The sequence below is a fragment of the Botrytis deweyae genome (genome assembly GCF_014898535.1).
Source record: "Botrytis deweyae strain B1 chromosome Unknown BDEW_016, whole genome shotgun sequence".
NCBI classification, from domain to species: Eukaryota; Fungi; Ascomycota; class Leotiomycetes; order Helotiales; family Sclerotiniaceae; genus Botrytis; species Botrytis deweyae.
In genome coordinates this window covers 865,755-886,695 of record NW_024066223.1, presented here as the reverse complement: position 1 = coordinate 886,695, position 20,941 = coordinate 865,755, and the positions used below count along the sequence as shown (strand labels likewise).

The 20,941-nt window shown below is 43.7% G+C and overlaps 8 protein-coding genes across 8 annotated transcripts; 5 read left to right on the top strand and 3 right to left on the bottom strand.

The window, feature by feature from the left end:
• Window positions 1–148: 148 nt before the first annotated feature.
• On the top strand, window positions 149–908 carry EAE98_007246 (uncharacterized protein; the record flags this gene model as incomplete). The annotated part of the gene is made up of 4 exons (XM_038954869.1): window positions 149–174; window positions 231–452; window positions 501–608; window positions 659–908. The coding sequence occupies 4 exons, from the start codon at window positions 149–151 to the stop codon at window positions 906–908; spliced, it is 606 nt and encodes a 201-aa protein (XP_038809011.1).
• Window positions 909–4,150: 3,242 nt separating this feature from the next.
• Window positions 4,151–5,170, top strand: EAE98_007245 (uncharacterized protein; the record flags this gene model as incomplete). The annotated part of the gene is made up of 1 exon (XM_038954868.1): window positions 4,151–5,170. The coding sequence occupies one exon, from the start codon at window positions 4,151–4,153 to the stop codon at window positions 5,168–5,170; it is 1,020 nt and encodes a 339-aa protein (XP_038809010.1).
• A 907-nt stretch (window positions 5,171–6,077) lies between these two features.
• Window positions 6,078–9,208, bottom strand: EAE98_007244 (uncharacterized protein; the record flags this gene model as incomplete). The annotated part of the gene is made up of 3 exons (XM_038954867.1): window positions 6,078–6,128; window positions 6,368–8,193; window positions 8,263–9,208. 3 exons carry the CDS (start codon window positions 9,206–9,208, stop codon window positions 6,078–6,080), a joined length of 2,823 nt encoding a protein of 940 aa, XP_038809009.1.
• A 660-nt stretch (window positions 9,209–9,868) lies between these two features.
• Window positions 9,869–11,919, top strand: EAE98_007243 (uncharacterized protein; the record flags this gene model as incomplete). Its single annotated transcript, XM_038954866.1, has 4 exons — window positions 9,869–10,108; window positions 10,160–10,288; window positions 10,352–10,762; window positions 10,813–11,919. 4 exons carry the CDS (start codon window positions 9,869–9,871, stop codon window positions 11,917–11,919), a joined length of 1,887 nt encoding a protein of 628 aa, XP_038809008.1.
• Window positions 11,920–12,247: 328 nt separating this feature from the next.
• Window positions 12,248–12,699, bottom strand: EAE98_007242 (uncharacterized protein; the record flags this gene model as incomplete). The annotated part of the gene is made up of 2 exons (XM_038954865.1): window positions 12,248–12,328; window positions 12,403–12,699. 2 exons carry the CDS (start codon window positions 12,697–12,699, stop codon window positions 12,248–12,250), a joined length of 378 nt encoding a protein of 125 aa, XP_038809007.1.
• Window positions 12,700–13,224: 525 nt separating this feature from the next.
• On the top strand, window positions 13,225–14,894 carry EAE98_007241 (uncharacterized protein; the record flags this gene model as incomplete). Its single annotated transcript, XM_038954864.1, has 4 exons — window positions 13,225–13,635; window positions 13,692–14,197; window positions 14,259–14,354; window positions 14,414–14,894. 4 exons carry the CDS (start codon window positions 13,225–13,227, stop codon window positions 14,892–14,894), a joined length of 1,494 nt encoding a protein of 497 aa, XP_038809006.1.
• A 397-nt stretch (window positions 14,895–15,291) lies between these two features.
• EAE98_007240 (uncharacterized protein) lies at window positions 15,292–16,302 on the bottom strand (the record flags this gene model as incomplete). Its single annotated transcript, XM_038954863.1, has 3 exons — window positions 15,292–15,617; window positions 15,678–16,092; window positions 16,156–16,302. 3 exons carry the CDS (start codon window positions 16,300–16,302, stop codon window positions 15,292–15,294), a joined length of 888 nt encoding a protein of 295 aa, XP_038809005.1.
• Window positions 16,303–16,746: 444 nt separating this feature from the next.
• EAE98_007239 (uncharacterized protein) lies at window positions 16,747–20,094 on the top strand (the record flags this gene model as incomplete). Its single annotated transcript, XM_038954862.1, has 5 exons — window positions 16,747–17,228; window positions 17,552–18,449; window positions 18,503–18,637; window positions 18,793–18,920; window positions 18,975–20,094. The coding sequence occupies 5 exons, from the start codon at window positions 16,747–16,749 to the stop codon at window positions 20,092–20,094; spliced, it is 2,763 nt and encodes a 920-aa protein (XP_038809004.1).
• Between the last annotated feature and the right edge of the window lie 847 nt (window positions 20,095–20,941).

The following is a 20,941-nucleotide window of genomic DNA, read 5'->3' as shown; positions in this document are numbered from 1 at the left end:
GAGGGATAATGATGAGTGAGGGACAACCAAGTAAACTCTCCCTGAAGTATTACTATGTCCCCTCGATATGTTGAAAAGGAAGAAAAAATACAGATACCACTTCAGAGTCTATAGTGTCTTGAGCACTTGTGTCAGATTTCACCTAACCATGACTCAGTCTTTGAAGGAGTTAATGTACTGATACTGAGTAAAGTCCCCTCCTTTGCCAGCAGCCAGCTAATATGGACTAGGAAAGACTCAGAAGAAGAGTCTGCTCGCCATCACCAATATCATCATCACCACAATCATGCATCTACATCCACCTATGCCTCAGTAGTCAACTTTGCCTCAGTCATCAACTCTGACCCAGTCATCAACTCTGACCCAGTCATCAACTCTGACCCAGTCATCAACTCTGGCCCAGCCACCAAAGGCTTGACCACAAAAGCTGTTCAATCTAGGATCTCAAAGAAGTACGTTTGCCTCCGCCATGAGAGCGTCAAAATACTAACTTGTTGTAGGAACGAAGAATCGGATGCTCAACATCATCATGACAACAATACCTCTACAACTGCTTCGACAGCGAGTAGTACAGTTAGAGGCATTAATCTGCCTCTTCCTTCACATAAGTATTTATTTAGCAATCCTCACTTCCACGTTAAATACTGACATGAAATAGAAAGCAGAACTTGTTTACTTGCCATCATCACGTCCGGGGACAGCAACAATATGAAAACCATCACTGTGACAATGCATTTGCAATAGCATCTACTTCTGCTTCAACTACCAACAGATCGACTTTAAGAGGCGTCCAATCCTCAACTTCCGAAGAAGTCATCCTCGATCCTGGGTCACAAGACGAGCAACTAGCAGGTGTTGGAAGCTGGGTGGAAGAGTACAACGATAGTTATGGTGGGAAATATCTATAAGAAGTGGATTTAAGCGACGCCGAGAAGCCAAAGGAGAGGGAATGAGAGGATTAGATAATGAAGTAGAATGATGAGATTTTGGTGCTGATAGGTCATTCCTAATTTGCTATGATCCTATCATCTCCAAAGAAGAGCATTAGAGTAGTGGGATGAAGTATTTGGATGGCGCTGGTGGTCACAAGGTTATGACTCCTGAACGTCAGCAGCTTATCAATCAGGAAAGCTACTACTTTTCCATCCCTCGGTGTGTTCACTTTGGGTGATGAGATATCTGCACTTGCTCTAGAAAACTTCACGGGTTATCCTTGACTCGATATCATCAAATGCATCAACCCAATAGAGCCAAATGAGAAGATCGAGCTAATACCTCCACGATGAGACATGAACCAACCAACAAAGCTGTAGAGCCCACGATGTATAATTTTTCCATGGCTTCGTCTTCACAAATCCCAATACCAAATAATCATATATCTCTCGGAGAATCTCCACCGTGCACCCCCAACCCTCCACCCCCACGCACCTTTCCACTCGCTTCCCGTCGCATAATCTCGGGCACTTACGGTTACACATTCGACGCGGAGGAATAAATTTCCGGTGGTGGAGAGTTTTCTGATCTGTTCGAATCTCGATGTCTCGAAATGTCAACACTTTCCACACAATTCAATATATTGAATTATATCATCAAGCTCAGCAAGCTGCGGCAAAGAATGCGATATCGCATGCGTAATAGGAGAACGATAAATTATCGGAAGCATGTTAGAGTGATGAATGGATTGAGATGATTGTGGGAAATTGATGGCGCTTGTTGATGATGAAGATGAACATGAATATGGGTATGGGTATGGGTATGGGTATGGGATTGTGGGGAGCTAAGTTGGAGAGCTATTTAATAGGTGAAAGTGGATTGGGTCATGTAGTTTGACATGTGTGAGTGAGCTTGAGCTTTGCTCTTTTGGTGTAACGGGAAGAAGGTACGGTAGAATGATGGAAGGGCCGAGACTGTTTTCAGCCTTTGATATCTACCTGCCTAGTCGAAAGTTTGATGCATGAAGGAGAGATTTTTGTGTGTCTGTCTGTCTATCTGTCTGTCTGTCTTGGAATTTAATTTTGGAAGAGAAGACAGAAAATAATATGTGTGTATGTAATCTATTTGTAGTGAAGTAATAGTGAAGGTTGATAATGATATACCTACCTACCTAGGTAGTAGTAATCAAAAGAAAATGAATCGCGTTGACAATCGTGTCTCATGTCTCATGTTCAAATCACGGGAGAGCGGAGACTAAAGATGCCGCGTTATCCCCATCGCAATAGGAAGGGATGTGTCATTGGGAGTGGTGACGCTAGATCATTTCGAGTATAAGCTACCCCGCATTTTTGTGAATCTCTGGTACCAAAGCAAAGGGTTGCCAAGTGAGACGATACAAATCCACTTGGATGAATGATGGATCTGTTTTGATATACGAATGCTAGGTATATCTAGGAGGAGTATACGAGACGAGTATGTATATATGAGGTATGAGTGTGAGTGTAATATAAGTATGAGTGTAAATATAAATGTAAATGTAAATGTAAATATAAATATAAATGTAAATATGAATATGAATATAAATATAAGTAAGTATGAGTATGAGTATGGGTAAAAATATGAGTATGAGACTACTAGAGAATAAGTACGAGTACTAAATATGCAACTACAAGACCATGACATTATCTCATAGTAACTTATATGAACATCCTAAAGAGAAACATCCACTACACATCAACCGATCAAAAAGATAAACATCAATCATGTGGCTATGCAATAAGGATATGCTTCAATGAGAACAAGGCTAAATTCATCGTGTTTTCTTTGTTGTCCCTGGTGTCCCTGTTGTATGACATGAAGAATCTCCGAAAACAGATAACGATGCATCAAGGAAGTACATCAGGCTGAGAGAGATCTTTCCATATCCCCCATTGGGTAGGTGAGTAGATGCTACCACCATATCATATGTATATCAGACCTTTGAAGTATCACCTCGGGAAAACAAGAAATGAGAAACCTGCACCCTGGCACTCGACTATATGAACCAACAATGTTCTAATTCGCAGAGAACATCGAGAGGAGAGGAGAGAATCAACACTCGCATGAGCAGTAGCAGTAGCATCAACATTAGCATCAACATTAGCATCAACATTAGCATCAACATTAGCATCAACATTAGCATCAACATTAGCATCAACATTAGCATCAAGACTAACTACAATCATTTCCTCCTTTCCCATGAGAGCCAGAAGAACATCCTTTACATCCATCCCAGAGCAGGTATAGCTTCATCATCATCTCATCAAACTCAATCCCTTCTTCGCACCAAAAAGTGCCTTGCAGCCGCAGCCAAACAAAACAAAACAAGATTCAATCAAATCAAACCTTCGACCCCGCACCCAATAATTGATCCTACCACTCTTGCTTCACTCTCCCAAGTCGGCCAACGGGATCTCAACATCACATCATCCAACCAATGCGTTGAACCCATCAATCCTAGAATACTTGTTGATCATTGTCGTGTCGTGCTTGTCTTCCGATACATTTGATTTTATTAAATTTGATTTCCCCTTCTCTCAAAGTCTCCAGCTTCATCTCTCAACATCATCTCACAGCCACATCGTAAACGACGTTATCTGAATCTTGTCTTATCAGCACAGGGCTGTACACTATTGATATTGACTAGGGAGACGATCGACTGTGCATATCGACCCAAATACTACCAGCCAAGCCCACTTTCTGTCCCAGAGGTACGCGACGGTAATCCGGTTGGAAGAATCCGGTACACGGAGCATTTCAAGTGAGTAATCGATGTTTCTCTATTGTTCGATTGACTTTACCAAGGCTATCTACCTGACCGCTCATACCGATTTCGCATGCTTCTCGCAAACTTCCCAAGGACTTCGTTTGTTTCCGGACTAATCCCCCATCCATCCCACGTCCGTTCATATGTTTGATGACGCCTGGGTCTTTTACTTGGGTCTATGCAAATAGTCCAATGATATGGATGAGATTCCCCACAGCCCACAAGAATCAAGGTCGTTCTTGGATACCTATGTACATATAAACACCATGTCCCACGTCTATTCTTCCATCATGAAAGATACAGAGTCATTCGGGCTAACAATTCACGGCTGCTTACAGAGCAAGAAACCTGCTCAATATCATATCAATTTACCTTGAATTCACACACATCCCCTTTATCAAACCATCCACAATGTCCACCACCAACTCCATTAAGCAAGCTGCCGAAGCAGCGCGAAATAGAACATCAGAAGCAATGGAAACTACCAAACGACTTGCCGACTCTGCCAAAGCAGATCCCATAGCTGTCAAGAACGATATCCTCCACACCCCATTCATGCGTGCCGCTCTCCCTTTCATCAACGGAGGTCTCGCAGGCATGACAGCTACCACCGTCATCCAACCCATCGACATGATCAAAGTGCGTCTCCAACTCGCCGGGGAAGGAATCCGCACCGGTCCCAAACCCACCCCTCTATCCGTTACCCGCGAGATTCTCGCCTCCGGCAAAGCACTCGACCTCTACACCGGTCTCAGCGCAGGCCTCCTCCGCCAAGCCGTCTACACCACGGCCCGTCTTGGCTTCTTCGATAGTTTCATGACGACCCTCTCCGCTCGCTCAAAAGAAAACCACACCACCATCGGCTTCAAAGAACGCGCCGCAGCAGGTCTCACAGCTGGTGGCTTGGCGGCCATGATAGGCAATCCTGCAGATCTCGCTCTGATCCGCATGCAATCCGATGGATTGAAACCACTAGCCGAACGCAAAAATTATAAATCCGTCATCGATGCTCTCACATCCATTACCAAATCCGAAGGCATCACAGCTCTCTGGGCTGGGTGCGCACCCACGGTTGTGCGAGCCATGGCGCTGAATTTCGGACAGCTGGCATTTTTCTCCGAAGCCAAATCACAACTCAAGACACGCACGGATTGGAACCCCAAAACACAAACCCTGACCGCTTCAGCCGTCGCCGGTTTCTTCGCCAGTTTCTTCAGTCTGCCATTTGATTTTGTGAAGACGAGGCTGCAGAAACAGGGAAGGGGGAAAGATCGGGTTTACAAGGGAATGGGAGATTGTTTTGTGAAGGTGGCCAAGGAAGAAGGCATGATGAGATTTTACAGAGGGTTTGGGACGTATTATGTGAGGATTGCTCCGCATGCTATGGTTACATTGATTGTGGCGGATTGGTTGGGTTTTATGACTAAGTAAGTGGGTGTGGTGTGGTGTGGTGTGTGTGGCTGGGAGTTGAGGAGCGGAGTGGAATGGATGGCGAGAGGGAAGTGGGGCGCCCGTGGTGTGATGTTTGAAGAAATGGATGGGTTCATGAATGAATGAATTTTTGATAATGGTAGCATGGTTTGATGGATTGCTTGGGATGGAACTGGATTTGCTTGATGGAATGGAATGGAGTTACAAGTTTTTAGGATAGGATACCGATTTTGGGGTTGGATTTTTCTCATTCAGCACATTTGGATTAGGTTTAGGAATCAGGGTACTCGGGATTCTTTTTAGTTACGGTTAAGGTTAGGTATTCAATACATTTCCGACTATTTATAATTACATATATTGTCTTTTTAGTTCGTCTTCTTAATGCGTTTAAAGAAAGATATCAAGTATATTTTTATACGTCTTGGAATGAGATAGGTAGAACAGGACTATTTTTAATATTCACATCGAGTTTGTTCAGGATAGATACATAAAGTATCCGAATATCAAGTCAGCTAATGTTCACATAATACATATTATTTCGTCTAATTTCCATTTCACTATTCCATAGAAATCAATCGAGATGATCAGTACAGAAAACAAAGATACCTAGATAGGTAGGTAGGTAAAATTCTCGCGATTCTCTCCACTTTCCTCGCATTCCCGCGCCCATCCAGCATCCACCAGCCGAAGAGGTATTCGAAAGCAAGAAGGCATCTATCATACACCTCATAATTAGATTCTCCATCAAATTAACCAGCCATAGAACGCCCAGCCGCCATACTGAAATTTTTGCGCCCGCTACCTTATTAGTTGATCATTTAACATATCATATGCATGGTTTTCCTAATTGTTCGCAAATATCCCGAAATACCACCCCTTCGCCCCATATCCCAGATCGATGCCCCTTTCAACCCTGCGTATCCTTGATTGCGATGAGAAGATCTGTCATATAAGTGGCCTGTTTAGATTGTATCGAATTAGTATAGTGAAAAGATCAATAATTGTGAGAAAGATGCAGATGAGTATTCAGCACTATAAGTCATAAAGATATAAATTGTCTCCCCACGACCTTGCGGTCAATACGGATGAACGAAAGTTATGTGAATTTGTTTTGATAATCATGTGAGAGTTGCCAGACAAAGAAAAAATTGAACCGAGAAGGGAGGTTGAAAAGAAATAGAGAAGAAAGTAGCATACCAAAATCTTATTATGCGCATAGATAGCAAATAATCTCGGTTCCACCGGCTTGAACAACCGATCAACCCAGGAAACTTCACCCTCCTTAAGAGCCGCCTCTTCTGCTTCGGTCTTACTGACATTCCTTGCCAAGTTTCGGAGAACGAGTACTGCACTGAGTGGAATACCTGCTGCATCATTATGCTCATCGACAGCTGTGAAGTGGTATTTGAAGCTTATACGAGGTGGCTGGACGATGTATGATGGCTTGTGTTTCTTGGCTGGTGGAGGACCTGTAGGTTCTTGTGATTCACGTTCGCTAGCAGGGGTACGTTTAGGAGGGAGATGAACTTTGATGTGAGTAGCGGCTTCTGAGAGCTTGGTGGCAGGAGAGGAGCGGAAGCGAGAACATGTATCCCATGCGCAAACATATTGTTGATTTGAGGTTGAATTGACGTATTTGTTGTCCGCATTAAGTTGGGCTCCAAAATGAGTTTTGAGAATATGTTGATAACCTGCTTCAGGGGTCATGTAGAATTCTCCACAGGGCTTCCCGAGATGGGTGCGCCACAAGCATTTGGTGTATGTCTCTCCTTGTAGGTCCACTGGCTCACTGCGGCATCGGATGCCTTTAATGATGAATTTTGTTACTGGTCCGTTTTGAACTTGTGCATTCGCTTTGTCGCCAAAGGTCGTGCTCACATTCTTGATAAAATCTGCAGCAGGTAGAAGTGATTTTGATGTTTGTGTAGCCAAGTAATTAAATTGTTGTTGATAGGCGTGCCACAAGGCAATTTGTGTGATGGACTCATCGGGATCTTCTTCGTAGAGGCAACGTAGCCAGCGTGAACTGCGCTCTGGTTCTTCAAACTTGGCAATTTCCAGTAGTAAATCTTGTGGGATAGGCGCAATCTCTGAAGGTGCAGGCTTTCTGTACTGAGTTCCAAGGTTGAACTCTTTTTCTATGATGCGAGCGCCATGCATAAGGAGTCGTGTCAACTGTTTGACCAGTGGCTCTGCTTTTACCTCTGTGATAAGGTAATCCACATTCTCAACAACCGCGGTGTACTGATATAGGAAGTCCAAACAAGCATGGGCAAGGTCTTCGTCATTTAGCAAGGTCCAGTCAATAATGTTTTGTACAGCGGATGCTGGCACACCCTTAAGGAGATTGTTCTCTTCAAGATTCATTGATATTCTGCTGATAGCTCTCAGGGAAGTCAAGATAGCGCCTCGGTCGTGTGAATCCAATTGTGCGAGGAGTGAAAGGTAAAGAGGATCTCCGACCTCAAAGTGAAGATACTTGGTAAGCTGTTCGGCGATATCTAGCGCGTAGTGTTTTAACTCTACAACAGTGCCGGAATTGGGGAGGTTCAAGGCAATGGTGAGAAAATCTCGTAGAGGTGCAAGTTCAGATACGTAGAAGGCGTTTTCCTCTAACATGACCATATTTCTCATTGTTAATGCTGCCTCGTTGATCTGAAGAAGAGTATCACTGAATTCTTCGGTTTGAATATTATCATCGACTGGTAGCTTAGCTAAACGTTTGATTCTTTCCAGTATATCTGGTGTGCCTTCCAGACCGTTGATTGTGTCAGTGGTAGATATCATGTCGCCATCTTCTGTGTAGGCTATCTGCCAGTGAACATCGTAAAACAACGAACTGATTTCGAGCATCTTTTCGATCAGGGCTTCGGCAAGACCTGGAAATCCTTCGAATTTGTATTTGTCACCACGTTCCATGGAGATTTTAACCAGATGATGTAGAGCGTAATCTTGCTCATCTTTGATGCCTGATCTCAGAGAACAGAGGCAACGAACGTAGATGTTGGGTCCATCAAAACCAGCTTCGCGAATCATTAGTACCCACTCTTGAGACGGAATAACAATCTCAGAGGAAACATTAGAAAACTTACTGCCGGGTAACATCATCCCCCTTGGAATTGTACTAGCTTTGGCACCTTCTGCGGCCGCAGCTGCATCTTTCAATGCCTTCTGACGTCGCGCAAACTCGATGGGGTTATTTCCAGGTGTAATAATAGGTCGCAGTGTCAATGGCATCTGGAGTCGAGGTTCGTAATTTGTAACTGCGAGAGACATATTTTCGGTACCAGATGAAGGATTATGTGAGAAGGGACCACCAACTCGTGGCATGTGATGTTGATGCGAATGGGAGGGCGTTTGGTGTTGAGGTAAGTGGTGCTGTGGAGTTGGTGGAGGATGGGAAGTCGCGGAGGGATGTTGTCGAACTTGTCGAGATGGTTGGGTATCGGGTTGAAACAACACCCGCTGTGGGGGAGCTTGTCGTAGACCTCGAGTCATTCTGCCTCCAGATCCAGGCGTCTCTTCACTTCCATTTCTATCGCGCACAGGTGTACCATCATCACCAGAAGCCTCCGAATTTTCTGTACCAAGCATGCCCGTCTCTCTACGAATCGAGGGTCTGAAATTGTCCAACGTCCGAAAAAGAAGCCCCCCTCCTTTAGCGGTTGTATCTTCCAGGATTTCACGGGGAGGTGGCACCTTTCCATGGTACGTTGAGATTTCATATGCGGCGAGGTATTTGTAATATGTTGTTTTGAGACTAAATGCCAGCGCAGGTAAATTATTAGCTCCCAAGTTGAAATCTGAACCAAGCTTTCTCCAGGCAAGTTTTTCATCGCTAACTTTATCGTAGCCACCGCGCTCAATTACAGTATTGTAAAGGTGCAATAGGTCGATTGTCTTAGTTCCAACTCGTGGTTCAGGATCGAAATGCGTGCCTCTCTTTTCATGATAGACTTTAAGTTTTGCGATAAAATCCTCATATTCGGGAGTGTGAACGATTGAGGTATCGTGGTGAATAACTCTTGGGGGCGCCATCGTAATATCCTGCCATGCGATATTTATGGCGATCCAATGGTTGTCCAAAAAGCTTCTTTTGATGCGACAATTAAATCAACGCGTAGAAATTGCGACGGCGACGCGATCGGTCGTTAGAGGTTGTGAGCTCCGGATTGATTTTTGGGTGAGAAATGTAAGTGTGCCCGAAATTTAAGGTATTAATTATTTTACTTGACATGAACGCTAGGTAGAGGACCGTGCGTTGTATGGCCGAAGTTCAGTGGCCTGTGCGTGGCATGATACTTGCCATACCTATCTCCAACTCTGAACAATCGTCCGTACCTCCACTTACAACAAACTGTCTTCAGTTCAATTCCTTGAAAAACTTCAATTGAAAGGGACAACTATCTGAAAGGAATCCGATCAAAGTTGGTTGATACAGGGACAGCGACACTGACATGACTACCATCCTAAGGTTGTCTATGTCACCATTGCTATCATTCAAACATTGATCTCAAACTGACAAATTCCCGTTACTGACTTCCATAGTATATATCATCCCAAAGTCCTCTATGTTACTTCTGTTCTATTCTTCCTTTCTTTCTTATCTCCCATTTCTCCATTCTTTTCTCAATACATCATCTATGCAGTCGTTGTCGTTTATTTTCCCTTCAAATATCCTTAACTTCGTAGTTCGAGATGTCTCGTTTCTTTTCTCAAGAGTCTCTTACTTCCTCACAATCGCAACTGAATTCGTCCATCGTTGTTCCTCTCGTCAAGTTCTCATGCTCTTTAACCAATCAAGGTGATGCCACAAGTGCTCAATGGACTCATTACTCGAGAAGTGATCTTGAACTTGTGATTCAAGAGGTGCAAGTTGGTGGTTCAGGGAATGAAAGATACTTATCAATGAAAGTAGTGGCAGGCGCTGAGTATCTGGTATGTGATCAATCTCCGTGCAAGGCTTTCAATGTTGTAACACCTTTCAAGGAAGAACAGAATTTAAACGATGTCGTGAGGATTTACAAGAACTTCGTTTTATCTCCAGGTAGCGAGGTTCCAGTGAGAGTAGTGGTTAAGCCTCCACTTCTCGCATTGCGATACCCAAAGCTCAATGATGTAAGTTAAGAGCGCCGCAAGTCTCTTTCTTCCCTTTCATAGCAGCTGACATTAATTCTTTAGATTCGTAGGTTGCAATTCAGGTTTCGTGGTGACTCAGACTTCAATCAGGTTCTCAATATCTTGACAAACTTGGGTTTGACGGCAACAGAAAGTTTGTCGTCAGGGCCTGTCTTGCAATCCCGTCCACCAACTGCAGACTCGACGTCTTCGGGAATATCTAATGGATATTCTTCAGTTGCAGGTTATCTGCCTTTAACTCCAAACAGCGAATTCAAAGTTCCCATGCGGCCAGACTCAGCTAGTTCTATACTTCAGAGACCGAGTAGCTCTTATACACCCCAATCCGACAATCACCTCTACGTCAGACCGCAATCTGCCATGTCAATATCTTCATTTATGCCTCAGTCTAAACCATCTTCCGAACCACTCAATAGAGCGCAATCATTATATGTTTCTCAGTTCGAGCGAGAGGTATGTCCTGTTCTTTTCTTTTCATTTAATTTGATTTTAATCTTCAATAGCAACGACAAATTCAATCCTCAAACTCTCTGCTGAATACCTCAGATAAGGTGCCTGCAAATGGTAATGCACACGTGAATCGAATTTTGTTGCCAAAAGCCGAAGAATCCCAACGTCGGTTTTCTACCTCGCCTTTCTTCGAAACACAAAGGAAGCATTGCCTGCCCGATAGAATGAATTTGTTCTCTTCTGTCAACGATCCCCATAATTCAAGAAATAAAATACTTGAAAATGCACTAGACTTTTTCAGTCCAGTCGAAGATCGTTCATCGCCTCGTTCGACCGAGTATCCGTTCTTTGGTGCACCAGGAAAACGCCCAATATCTCTTCCAGCCGAGAATGATATTTGCCTGGGCCTTCCTATCCCACCAAAGCGACAATTGCCATTTGCGACTGTGAAAGAGCCTTTAAGATCCAAATCTGTATCCGTAGCCGATACCAGTAGACCAGTTCAAGCCCCACAACAGCGAAAGCGACCCCTTGAAGAGTTCATGGGGGAAAGCACGTCAAATGGGAGTATCACGCCTGCTAAAAAGCCAGCAAAGAGACGTGTTGCAAGTCGCAAGGGTACTACGCATCTACCAGAAATTAATGACTTGTCAAGTAAAGCTTTTCCTTCAAAAGACAGCTCAGCAAGTGACACCCTTGACATCCCAATGCAGACAGCAAAATCGCCTCCTCTTGAAGCCAGGAGGATTGCAACACCAATCGCATCAGATAAAGCGCCATCAAAATTGCAAGCAGAAAGAATCGAGGCTAGACAACAGTCCGTACCAACTCTAAAAATGGTGAATAGATCTACTCAAACTCAAACCTTTTCAGGTCGAGACCACACAGCGGCTCTCAAACCTGCTTCGAATACCTCTGCAGTAGACCTTCAGTCGACACGACCGACAGCCTCTGTATTACAGGACGATTTGGATCTCGTTGTGTCAAGATACAGTTCAGGCTCGCGGGTAAATCTGGCGCCAAATTACAACGATCTCCCCGATGACAAACGGCATAAAATGCTCAACGATTTTATAATCAAAAATTTAGAGAATGATGACTTTCTCAAATTAGCGGAGGATATGGATGTCTCTTGGCGTAGGATAGGTCTCACAAGATAGTTGAGCTTTGTTAGGTTAGTGTGACAATGGTCAGTGGTGGAAGAAAACGGCGTTTGGCTAACAGATGGATTTGATGCTTTGTTTTTGCTGGGTACGGGTAGCACAAAGTGCAGTTTTAAAATTAGCTAGATATCTGTAAATCTGTGAATGTTTTAACACTACAGCACTGATTATCTTCCGCTAAATTTACAGAATTACATAACAATACACAACAATACAGAAAACTCCTCGTCTGTATCTGAGCCCAGCCCAAGTGTGCGCCGCTATATACTTTACATCGCGACGAACTGGGTAGTCCCAAGATCGATCAATTCCCTCAACCATCCCATCACCATTCCCCACCAATAGCGTATCGAAAGACTCGTGTAAAAACTTTCCCTCCTGTCATACTCCATACTTGGGCCGTTCCCTATACGTTTAGCGTTTATACCATATAAGTATATATGATTGAGAGAAACCTCGTATATTTAAATGCTGACTTACCGCATTCAATGAGACACCTGTGAACATCAACGTGATGAAAACTCTTTCTGCGCCATTACTTCCATTTGGCCGCTCTGCAGCAATCAAATGCCGATTTATAGGTCGATAATTTGGTATTCGATACTGATCTCGAGGCCAGGACGGGGGATTATCGACGTTCTCTGGTATGTTTGAGGTATTCGGCGGTACTATCATATCATTCATTCCCCTATCGTCACCAGTGTGATGAATGTCATATTCGGCCAGTGTCTGGCGGGAAGAGATGGTAATGGGATTATCCGTTATTGTGGCCGACATCCTTTCGAAAACGAACAGAACGAAGTTATTGCTACGATAGACACTTTTTCCTGGGAGATAATGAAAGCTATCCAAGTATTTTTCGAATTAGTCAGTGGGTGTGCGGACTGACGGGACACTACAAAAAGTTGACTCGTGGATATCTTCTGATGAATTAATTTTTATATCTTAAGAATTATCACAATCATTCATTAGAAATGGAACAATCAAAATGTGGAATTCGATGTTAAACAATTGAAGAATGAATTTGTTTGAAAAAAAATAAAGAATTGAGAAGTGTTCCGTCAACCCATGCACCCACCGACTTGTAAAACACATCATGTCTTGAGCAGTGAATCCTTGCAATTTCGGGGAAACTCCTCCCCACCCTCCACATTCCGCCAACCCCTAGACTCTCCCCGCATCTCGGATGAGGAGTATTTTGATTCCCGTAAACTTTATGATATCCATACTGTATTCAATTTAAGATGTATCATTACATAACCCCAAAATAAATTTGTAACATTTTGCAGTACTGGTATCAACATGGCATCATTCGGCATAGACAATCTACGAGCATCTGTAATTGATGGGAGATCCAACAATGTTAGATACAGACAAAATGAGCTTCAGAGTCTCCACAAAGCTCTCCGAGACAATGTCGACAGGATCACATCAGCAATCTCAGAAGATCTCTTCGGCCACGTTCGAAAAATCGATACTGAAGTCCTCTGCGTGTTTTATCTTGCTTCTGACGTGGTCCGGAGATCCTATCAAACGCTTAACTTCAAGGAATCGATAAGCAACGAATATAAGGTTGCCAATGGTATAGATTTCTTGTCGCGTAAAATTGGAAAGGGATTGGTAGTCATTCGGCCGACGACGCATACAAGACTTTACTCAATCATATGTCCGATAGCAATTGCTATTGCCGCCGGGAACTGTGTCTGTTTAGAGGTACGTGAAAAAGATTTCTCTTGATAGCTACGAAATATATACTGAGACATGACTAGCTTGGGGACACAACTTCAAAAGTTGACAGCATCTTGAAAGAACTGTTACCCCAAGCCTTAAACAACGACACATTTTACATCTCACCGAGGAATCTACAAGACTCTTCGATCCTTGAATCGGCACTACTAGTCGATCAAGCAAGCGATTCTTCAACCTCGAACATTAATCAACTCATCTCAAAATCGTCAAATCGAACAGTTGCAGTTGTTGATCGAACAGCAGATATTGAAAGTGCAGCCAAATCTATTGTCACTGCTCGATTTTCTTTTCAAGGAACCTCGGCATACAGTCCCGATTTAGTCATCGTCAATGAATTTGTCAAAAGTGATTTTATAGAAGCTTGTACGAGACATGCGAGCAAATTCTTTTCCTCTAATAGCAGTACCCAAAGTAGACAAAACGATGGAATTTCTGCCACCAAAAAGGCACTCAGGGACGCTGAAAACAAAAAGCAAATCTCAACTTTTGGATCCAATAACTTTGTTCTTGTTGATGTTGTGGATAGGTAAATATATCAATGTCTATGCTTGTTCCCAGCAATCAAAACGTCAGCTAAGATAATCCAGGGCATCGACCATTACAGAGATGAAAATTAGCGGCTGCAACCTACTAATCATGGGAACTACAAGTTTAGTGGATGCCATCATGACGCAAAAATCAAAGTGAGTTCACGAAGTTCCGTCCACGACGATAGAATAAAGTACTTATAAAATATTTCCAGATCTCCATTACTCGCCTTGTACATATTTTCAGACTTATCAACCGCAAAGTTTCTCGCTCAACATTTCAATGCCAGCACCAGTTACGTAAACCACATTCCACTGCACCTCCTCGTTGGACCCGCTGCTCCCTCAACACCGCTTCCAATTCCTGCGTTTCACAAATATAGCGTGGAGATGTTTTCATCTCCATGCCCACAATATACCGCTCTTCCGCCCGAAGATTTCTTGCTTATTGATAAGGTTCTTGCAGGGGGATCAGAGGGTCATGAGCTTCTCAAAAAGACTCGAGAGGGTGCTGTAAAAGCACTGCCGGAAACGGGTCAGGCTCCTGGTCATGCCATTGGATTTTTTGAACAGGGAATTTTGTTGGGTGGTGGTTTGTTTCTGTCGGTTGTTGTCCCGACTTTAGGGTATGTATCTTGGGTTGGAGGGAGGTCTGCTTGGGGCACCATTTGGAGGCTGTGGCCGGGTAGAGCTTGAGTGCTTTTAAGATTTGTAAATGTGAGTTCGGTTCGTGTTCAAGGATGCTTGTTTTGGATTGTATTGTTATTGAATTCAATCTTTGGACATATAATGCGAGATAAACCCCTATTTGCAATTTATAGCGGACTGTGAAAGAGATCTCGTTTAGTGGGTTCCATGATAGCGACGCAAAAAGTCTGGAGGATACTTCCTATCAATAATAGCTCGACACTTTCCTAAAAACTGAGAGAAACTATTCTAGGATTTTGAATATCTCAAGAATAAGCACTCATGTATAGCAGAAAGTACCTAATAAAGTTGAATGACTAAATTCTCAAATTGGCGAACATACTGCATACAGATCACATAATTAAAAGAAGACTATCATTACATTCTCTTAGAAGCTCTAAGAACCCTAAACTTTACCCATTATTCTCGAATTTTCAGAGCCCCAGTTCCCAAAGGTATACTGGCTATTACACATATTCCTCAGCTCCCAGTCCTCTGCCCCCATCACAGCTGGAGTTCCCCGATCCTCAAAATCTCCACAAAGTCCTGCCACAAACATTGCAGCCATAAAATGATCATCTGTGCCATGCGCATCACGGTATTTGGGTAATTTCATCAACATTGTCACTGCTCTTCGCAATTCTGGTCCGGAGTTCTTGGTCATTGCATCTTCGAATTCTTGGCGGAATTCGAGCATTGCAGCATCTGGGGGGGATTCCATGGCGAAGTTATCTATATGGGGCTTGTGGTTAGCTCTTGGAGATAGGTGGTGGTAGAAGATTGATTCTGTACCTCGATACATTAACATCTGAAACCAATTATTTCGATACAAATTATGTACCGCACCTCCCGTCCCGATGAAGAGTACATCCTCTTTCCTTAACGGTCGTAGCGCAGTCCCTACCTTAGTATGATAATGAGGATCATATCGCGCGTTCATAGAGATAATAGTCGTTGGCGGGCATCCATCCGGGAACATTCGTATGAGGATTAAATAGGTATCATGGATCCAATCAAACTTATCATTGAATTTCGCTTTGAACCCATTCTTCTGCAAAAGCTCAACACAGCGAGTTGCCATGGGAATGTCAGGATTTAATTTGTATGGTACGTATTTTGAAGGGTGCACGTAGGCTACTGGAGATTTTCCGGGTGTGGGATTTGAGGCAACTTCGATTTCGTTGCCGAGAGTTGCCCAGTGTGCTCCCTAATTAGTGTTACAACTAAATACTGGATACTGGAAGGTATTCGAGGAAATTCTGCTACTGACCATCATTACCACGTGTTTTATCCCATTTGCTAGAGCTTCGTCGCCGCATTTTTTCCAATATGTTGCACTATCGGATTCTTCGCCAAGCATCATTGTGGAGCCATGAGAGAAGAAATGAACAGGAGTCAAATTCGTCGCTGGCGCCATTTGTACGGACATTGATTCTTTTTTCTCGAAGCTGATTATACCATTTGTCAAATTCGACATAAATTCTGGTTGACTCGGTCGTTTATGGTTTTCTATGAATAGGGGGTGAATAATGGATATATGTCCTGGAAATGCGGACTTTGAGAGCCAAAGAAGTGGGGCCGGCATGTTGTCGATCAATCTTAGGTTGTATGAACATACCTTCTTTCCCCGCACATTACAACCTCCACTACGGCAAGTAACCAGCAGATCGCCCGCTTACACACCAAAGTACCTAAGCTTAACCTGGAAGAGGCCGCGTGGTTGTCAAATCTGAAGAGGGACACTGAATGAGATTAAAGAGATCAGATCTCTCCGTATCCAACTCCGCCTCCACCTCCGCCTCCTCCTTCAACTGTCACTAAGACGAGACGACAAGCATTTGGCTCCTCTCCCGCGCCAGATATGTCGGATCATTCAACCTTTGACAACGGCAGTGATGCACTAAGCATTCTAATCGATGCAGCGAGTTCAATTGGGGCCGACCGACAAACGCATCCGGGATTCGCTCGGTCATCGCCGCCGATGCCTCCAGCACCAGCCGTGAACCAATGTCGAATATGTCAACGAACCTATGAACGAGGGGACCACCTCACTCGTCACATGAGGTCACATGAGAATTCTCGACCCTTCCGGTGTCAGCGATGTCCAAAGACTTTCAATCGCGTTGACCTTCTCAATCGCCACGTTGCCACTCATGAACGTAATTTGGGTCAAAGCCGCCCAGAGATTAGACGAACAGAGAGAGCTGGAAAAGCATGTATAGCATGCGCAACAGCAAAGGCAAAGTGTGAAGAGCAAAAACCGTGTTTGCGATGCCGAACAAAAAATCTCGTTTGTGAAGTATCCCAGCAATCTTATAAGAAAAGATGTGTTTCGGGTGTTGCGTAAGTTTATCACTCACAAAGCCTGAAGCTTGGACACTACTCCATTGTCTTCTCCATCATCACCGAGATGTACACTTTCCCATAATCTGGACTGCAGTCTGACAATAAAAAGCTTTAATTGTTTGGATTCAATTGAAAGATTCAGATTATCTCAGTGGTTGAGATCGATCTATTTCAGTAATCGAAAGCTTCATTATTATTCGAATAGCTTGAATTCAATTTGCTAGTCCGGATTGTTGAGCATTTTAGCCCCCCCGCCGCTTCTCTGAACCCCTTCCACAACTATTCGAAGTGACTCGATGCTGACATACTAGTCGGCATAGGAAAGAGCCACGTGACTCTAATCCGGAGCAAGACTCTCTTCCTCTAGATTCTGTGATACAACCTTCGAGCATATTAGATCCTATTCTACATAGCAATGATGGAACTGATGATTACACAACAACGAGTTCCTATCCGGACTATAGCGCCGAGAATGCAGAAGCAATACTGCAATCTTCTTTCTCCTTATCTGCACTAAACTCGGACAAATCAACGGAATTCAATTTTGTTCAAGACCAACTACCTTTCGATAATCTTTCCAATGAAATGCTTTTCTTTCCTTCAACAATTTTCAACAATCAGATCTCAGACTTCAGTTTTGAGGACTTCAACTTTCAGGAAGAGAATTTCGAATTTACCCCCATGGTTTCAAAACGTCTGACAGTCGACGAGAGTACTGTCTCTGGGCCTTCACGAAAGGTCAATGATTCTAGAAGGGATGTTGCTCGAGGGCATGCAGCATTTGCCCGCTCGCCTTGGCTATGGACGCCAGCTTCAACCGATCACATTCTCAGGGATCGGGATAATTTAGCGGTTGATGAAGAAAACATATCTTTAAATCTCTCCCCTAACGGTGCAAGGCCTTATGAACATCTCTCTATAACATCTTCCTTGCGAGACAAGATGTTTCACCTCGTCTCCACGACTAACAAATATGCGAGTGGTATACCAAGTTTTCCTTCTTTAGATTTACTGAATTGTACGATTGAAGCGTTTTTCTGCCAGCAAAGCAATCAAGACGATAATTGGATTCACACCCCAACAATATATTTAAAAGATGCCCAACCAGAGCTTTTGATTGCCATCGTGGCTGTTGGATCCACTGCCATCTCCTTACCTGCTGTATGGAGAATGGGACTGGCCCTTCAGGATGTAGTGAGATTGAGTGTATCTGAATTGGTAATATCATCCTTTTGGAATTCAGGAGCCGTGCTAATTCTATTCTAACACAGTGGGAAAGGGCTAACAGTAACACTCGAAAACTCCAGCCACTACAAGCTTGGATGCTTTCCCTCGAGCTTGGTTTATGGAGTGGTTTTCAGAGAAACATGGAACTAGCCGAGAGTTTCTCGCAACCTTTGATCACGGTAAATGATTCATCACTTTTTTCCTAAATAGGGTGTCATTTGCTTCAAGAAATTCAAATGATTTAAATTCCTCGTATTATTGAACTGTCGTTTGGACTATTGGACTCACTTGTCTGGGGAAAAGTCGACATTAGAATTCAGGCTGATTGGTTTAGATGATGCGCCGTGGTGGAATTTTGTCAGCCGCTTCAGATTCCCAGAATCTGATGCCAAACCAAAATGATACCGGAAAAAGCCTGGAAGCAAAATGGCAAACGTGGGCACAAAGAGAGTCTTTCAAAAGGTATGTTTGGATACACTCATGAATACTGCAGCCGGCTTACCCTTCATTTTTGAGATTGTCTCTCAAACTGTTTCAGCATGACACTCGTGCTTCTTTAGCCCTTCAAAAACCCCCATTGATTAACTTTACGGAACTATCTTTCTCAGTACCCGCATCTCGTGAATTATTTCTAGCTGAATCTGCAGCGGATTGGAAGTCAGTGTACCTGAAAAAAACTCATTCATCGGTGGTCCCACCACCTCGCTTGATCGATATTATGCACAACTCCTGTGGTCTCGAAGATCTGGATGAACTTTGGAACGTAGATCTGTGTTATGAAGCAGCGTTGAATGGCTTTTGGGGGCAAATATGGGCAATCGGAGAGTCAGCCCGTTTTCATGGTATTGATGGAAATAAAGACTCGGTTCATCGGCTATGGATAAGTACTCAGCAGCGAGAGCTTTATCGTGAAGTCGAAAACTTTCGAGATCGAATTTTAGGCAGAGCAAAATTACCTTCAGGACTTAACATCACAGCCGAATTATTTTTGCTAGCTCTGTGTGTTTCTCCTGATGAGTTACAGCGATTCGCTGGTAAATCCGGCCAAGAAGCAGCATCTCAGAGTTTGAAATCATTAGAACGATGGTATACAACGGAAAGTGCAAGGAGGGCAATTTGGCACGCCGGACAAATCTTTCACTGGGCTTCGTTGATGGCTCCGGCTCAGTTGCGGGATTTCTACACCGTTGCCGTCTACTTTGCCAGTCTTACCATGTGGGCATATGGACATCTCTCAAATAGCATCGCCCGCGAGAGTAATAATGAGACAAAGAAGACTCGCGATTCCCCTCAACCAGAGGTTAATCTTATTGGTCCCGAAAGTCGCGAGACTCGGTCATTCATATCCAGTGGTCAAGGGACGCCGATTCTAATCCTGCCACCTCGAAATTCAACGGATATCAATGCTATCGCCGGAACGTCTGAAACCGACGACTTCAATTTGAACAACGAAAAGATCCGACTGAGTAACCCTAATGAGGTGCTTAAGATGGCGCGAGATCTCTATCGAAGCAACTTTCCAATTCTGGAGGAACCGCTTCCGCCTCTGGTGGAGAATTGTAGCAATTTGATGAGGGATCTTAGTTGTGTTCCCGAAAGTCGATTTTCTAGATGTGCTAGTCCGACAGAGAAATAAAAAAACTGATTTGAGGCACGATGAATTGTTTGCTACTACGCTGGTGTAGATGACCCTGTTCGTTGGGTTGGGTAATGTCTTCGATAGTTCGAACTGCGATCCAACACTAAAAGGGTTTCGAATTTTAGGTTTGTTATAATTGGGGAACACATTATTTGGGAGATGCAAATCATTTGAAAAATCCATATTTTCGACGCCGTTTAGTCTTCTAGTCCATACTGTTGAAAATCTTGAGGTTTGGGAACTAACTGTGTGTCTCTCAACGTGTGCTCCTAGGAGATTTGCGGTCTTCACATCCAGAAAATTTCCCGTTGGACAAACATTAGATTACATCTGTAGCTTTGGTGATTGCCAAGATCATTGTCATTCAAGCAGTGTATCAGGCAAAGCCAGTATGATGTTGTTCGTCCTTTCAGGGATTCACCGAATGCCAAGACCGTGAATCTCTCAGGAATATACGGTAACTACACTTGTTTACTCATTGCGGCAGGTGATCGTGCACATCTATCACAAATCAGACATAAATTTGTACTAAAGTGATTTATCTGCGCCATACACCGAAAAACAGGGACCGGCCCAGGGTGGGTGCTTGCATGAGCCCCTGATCAATTAGTCGCCCATAGCGTCATCCCGAATGGAAATCTCGCGTCCGCCATCACTCCCCCACATTCCGCAACCTTTCCATAATATCCAGCTCGGCATTTAGCTGCAGCCCGGCAGGGACTTTGCTAACACTTGAGCTACTAGTGACGGCGATTTTAGTGATAGGAAAGACACCGGGCCCTAGAAATACAGCAACTGATGTTTTGAACAAGTACATCTCGATCACCTTGGCCGAAGAGAAATA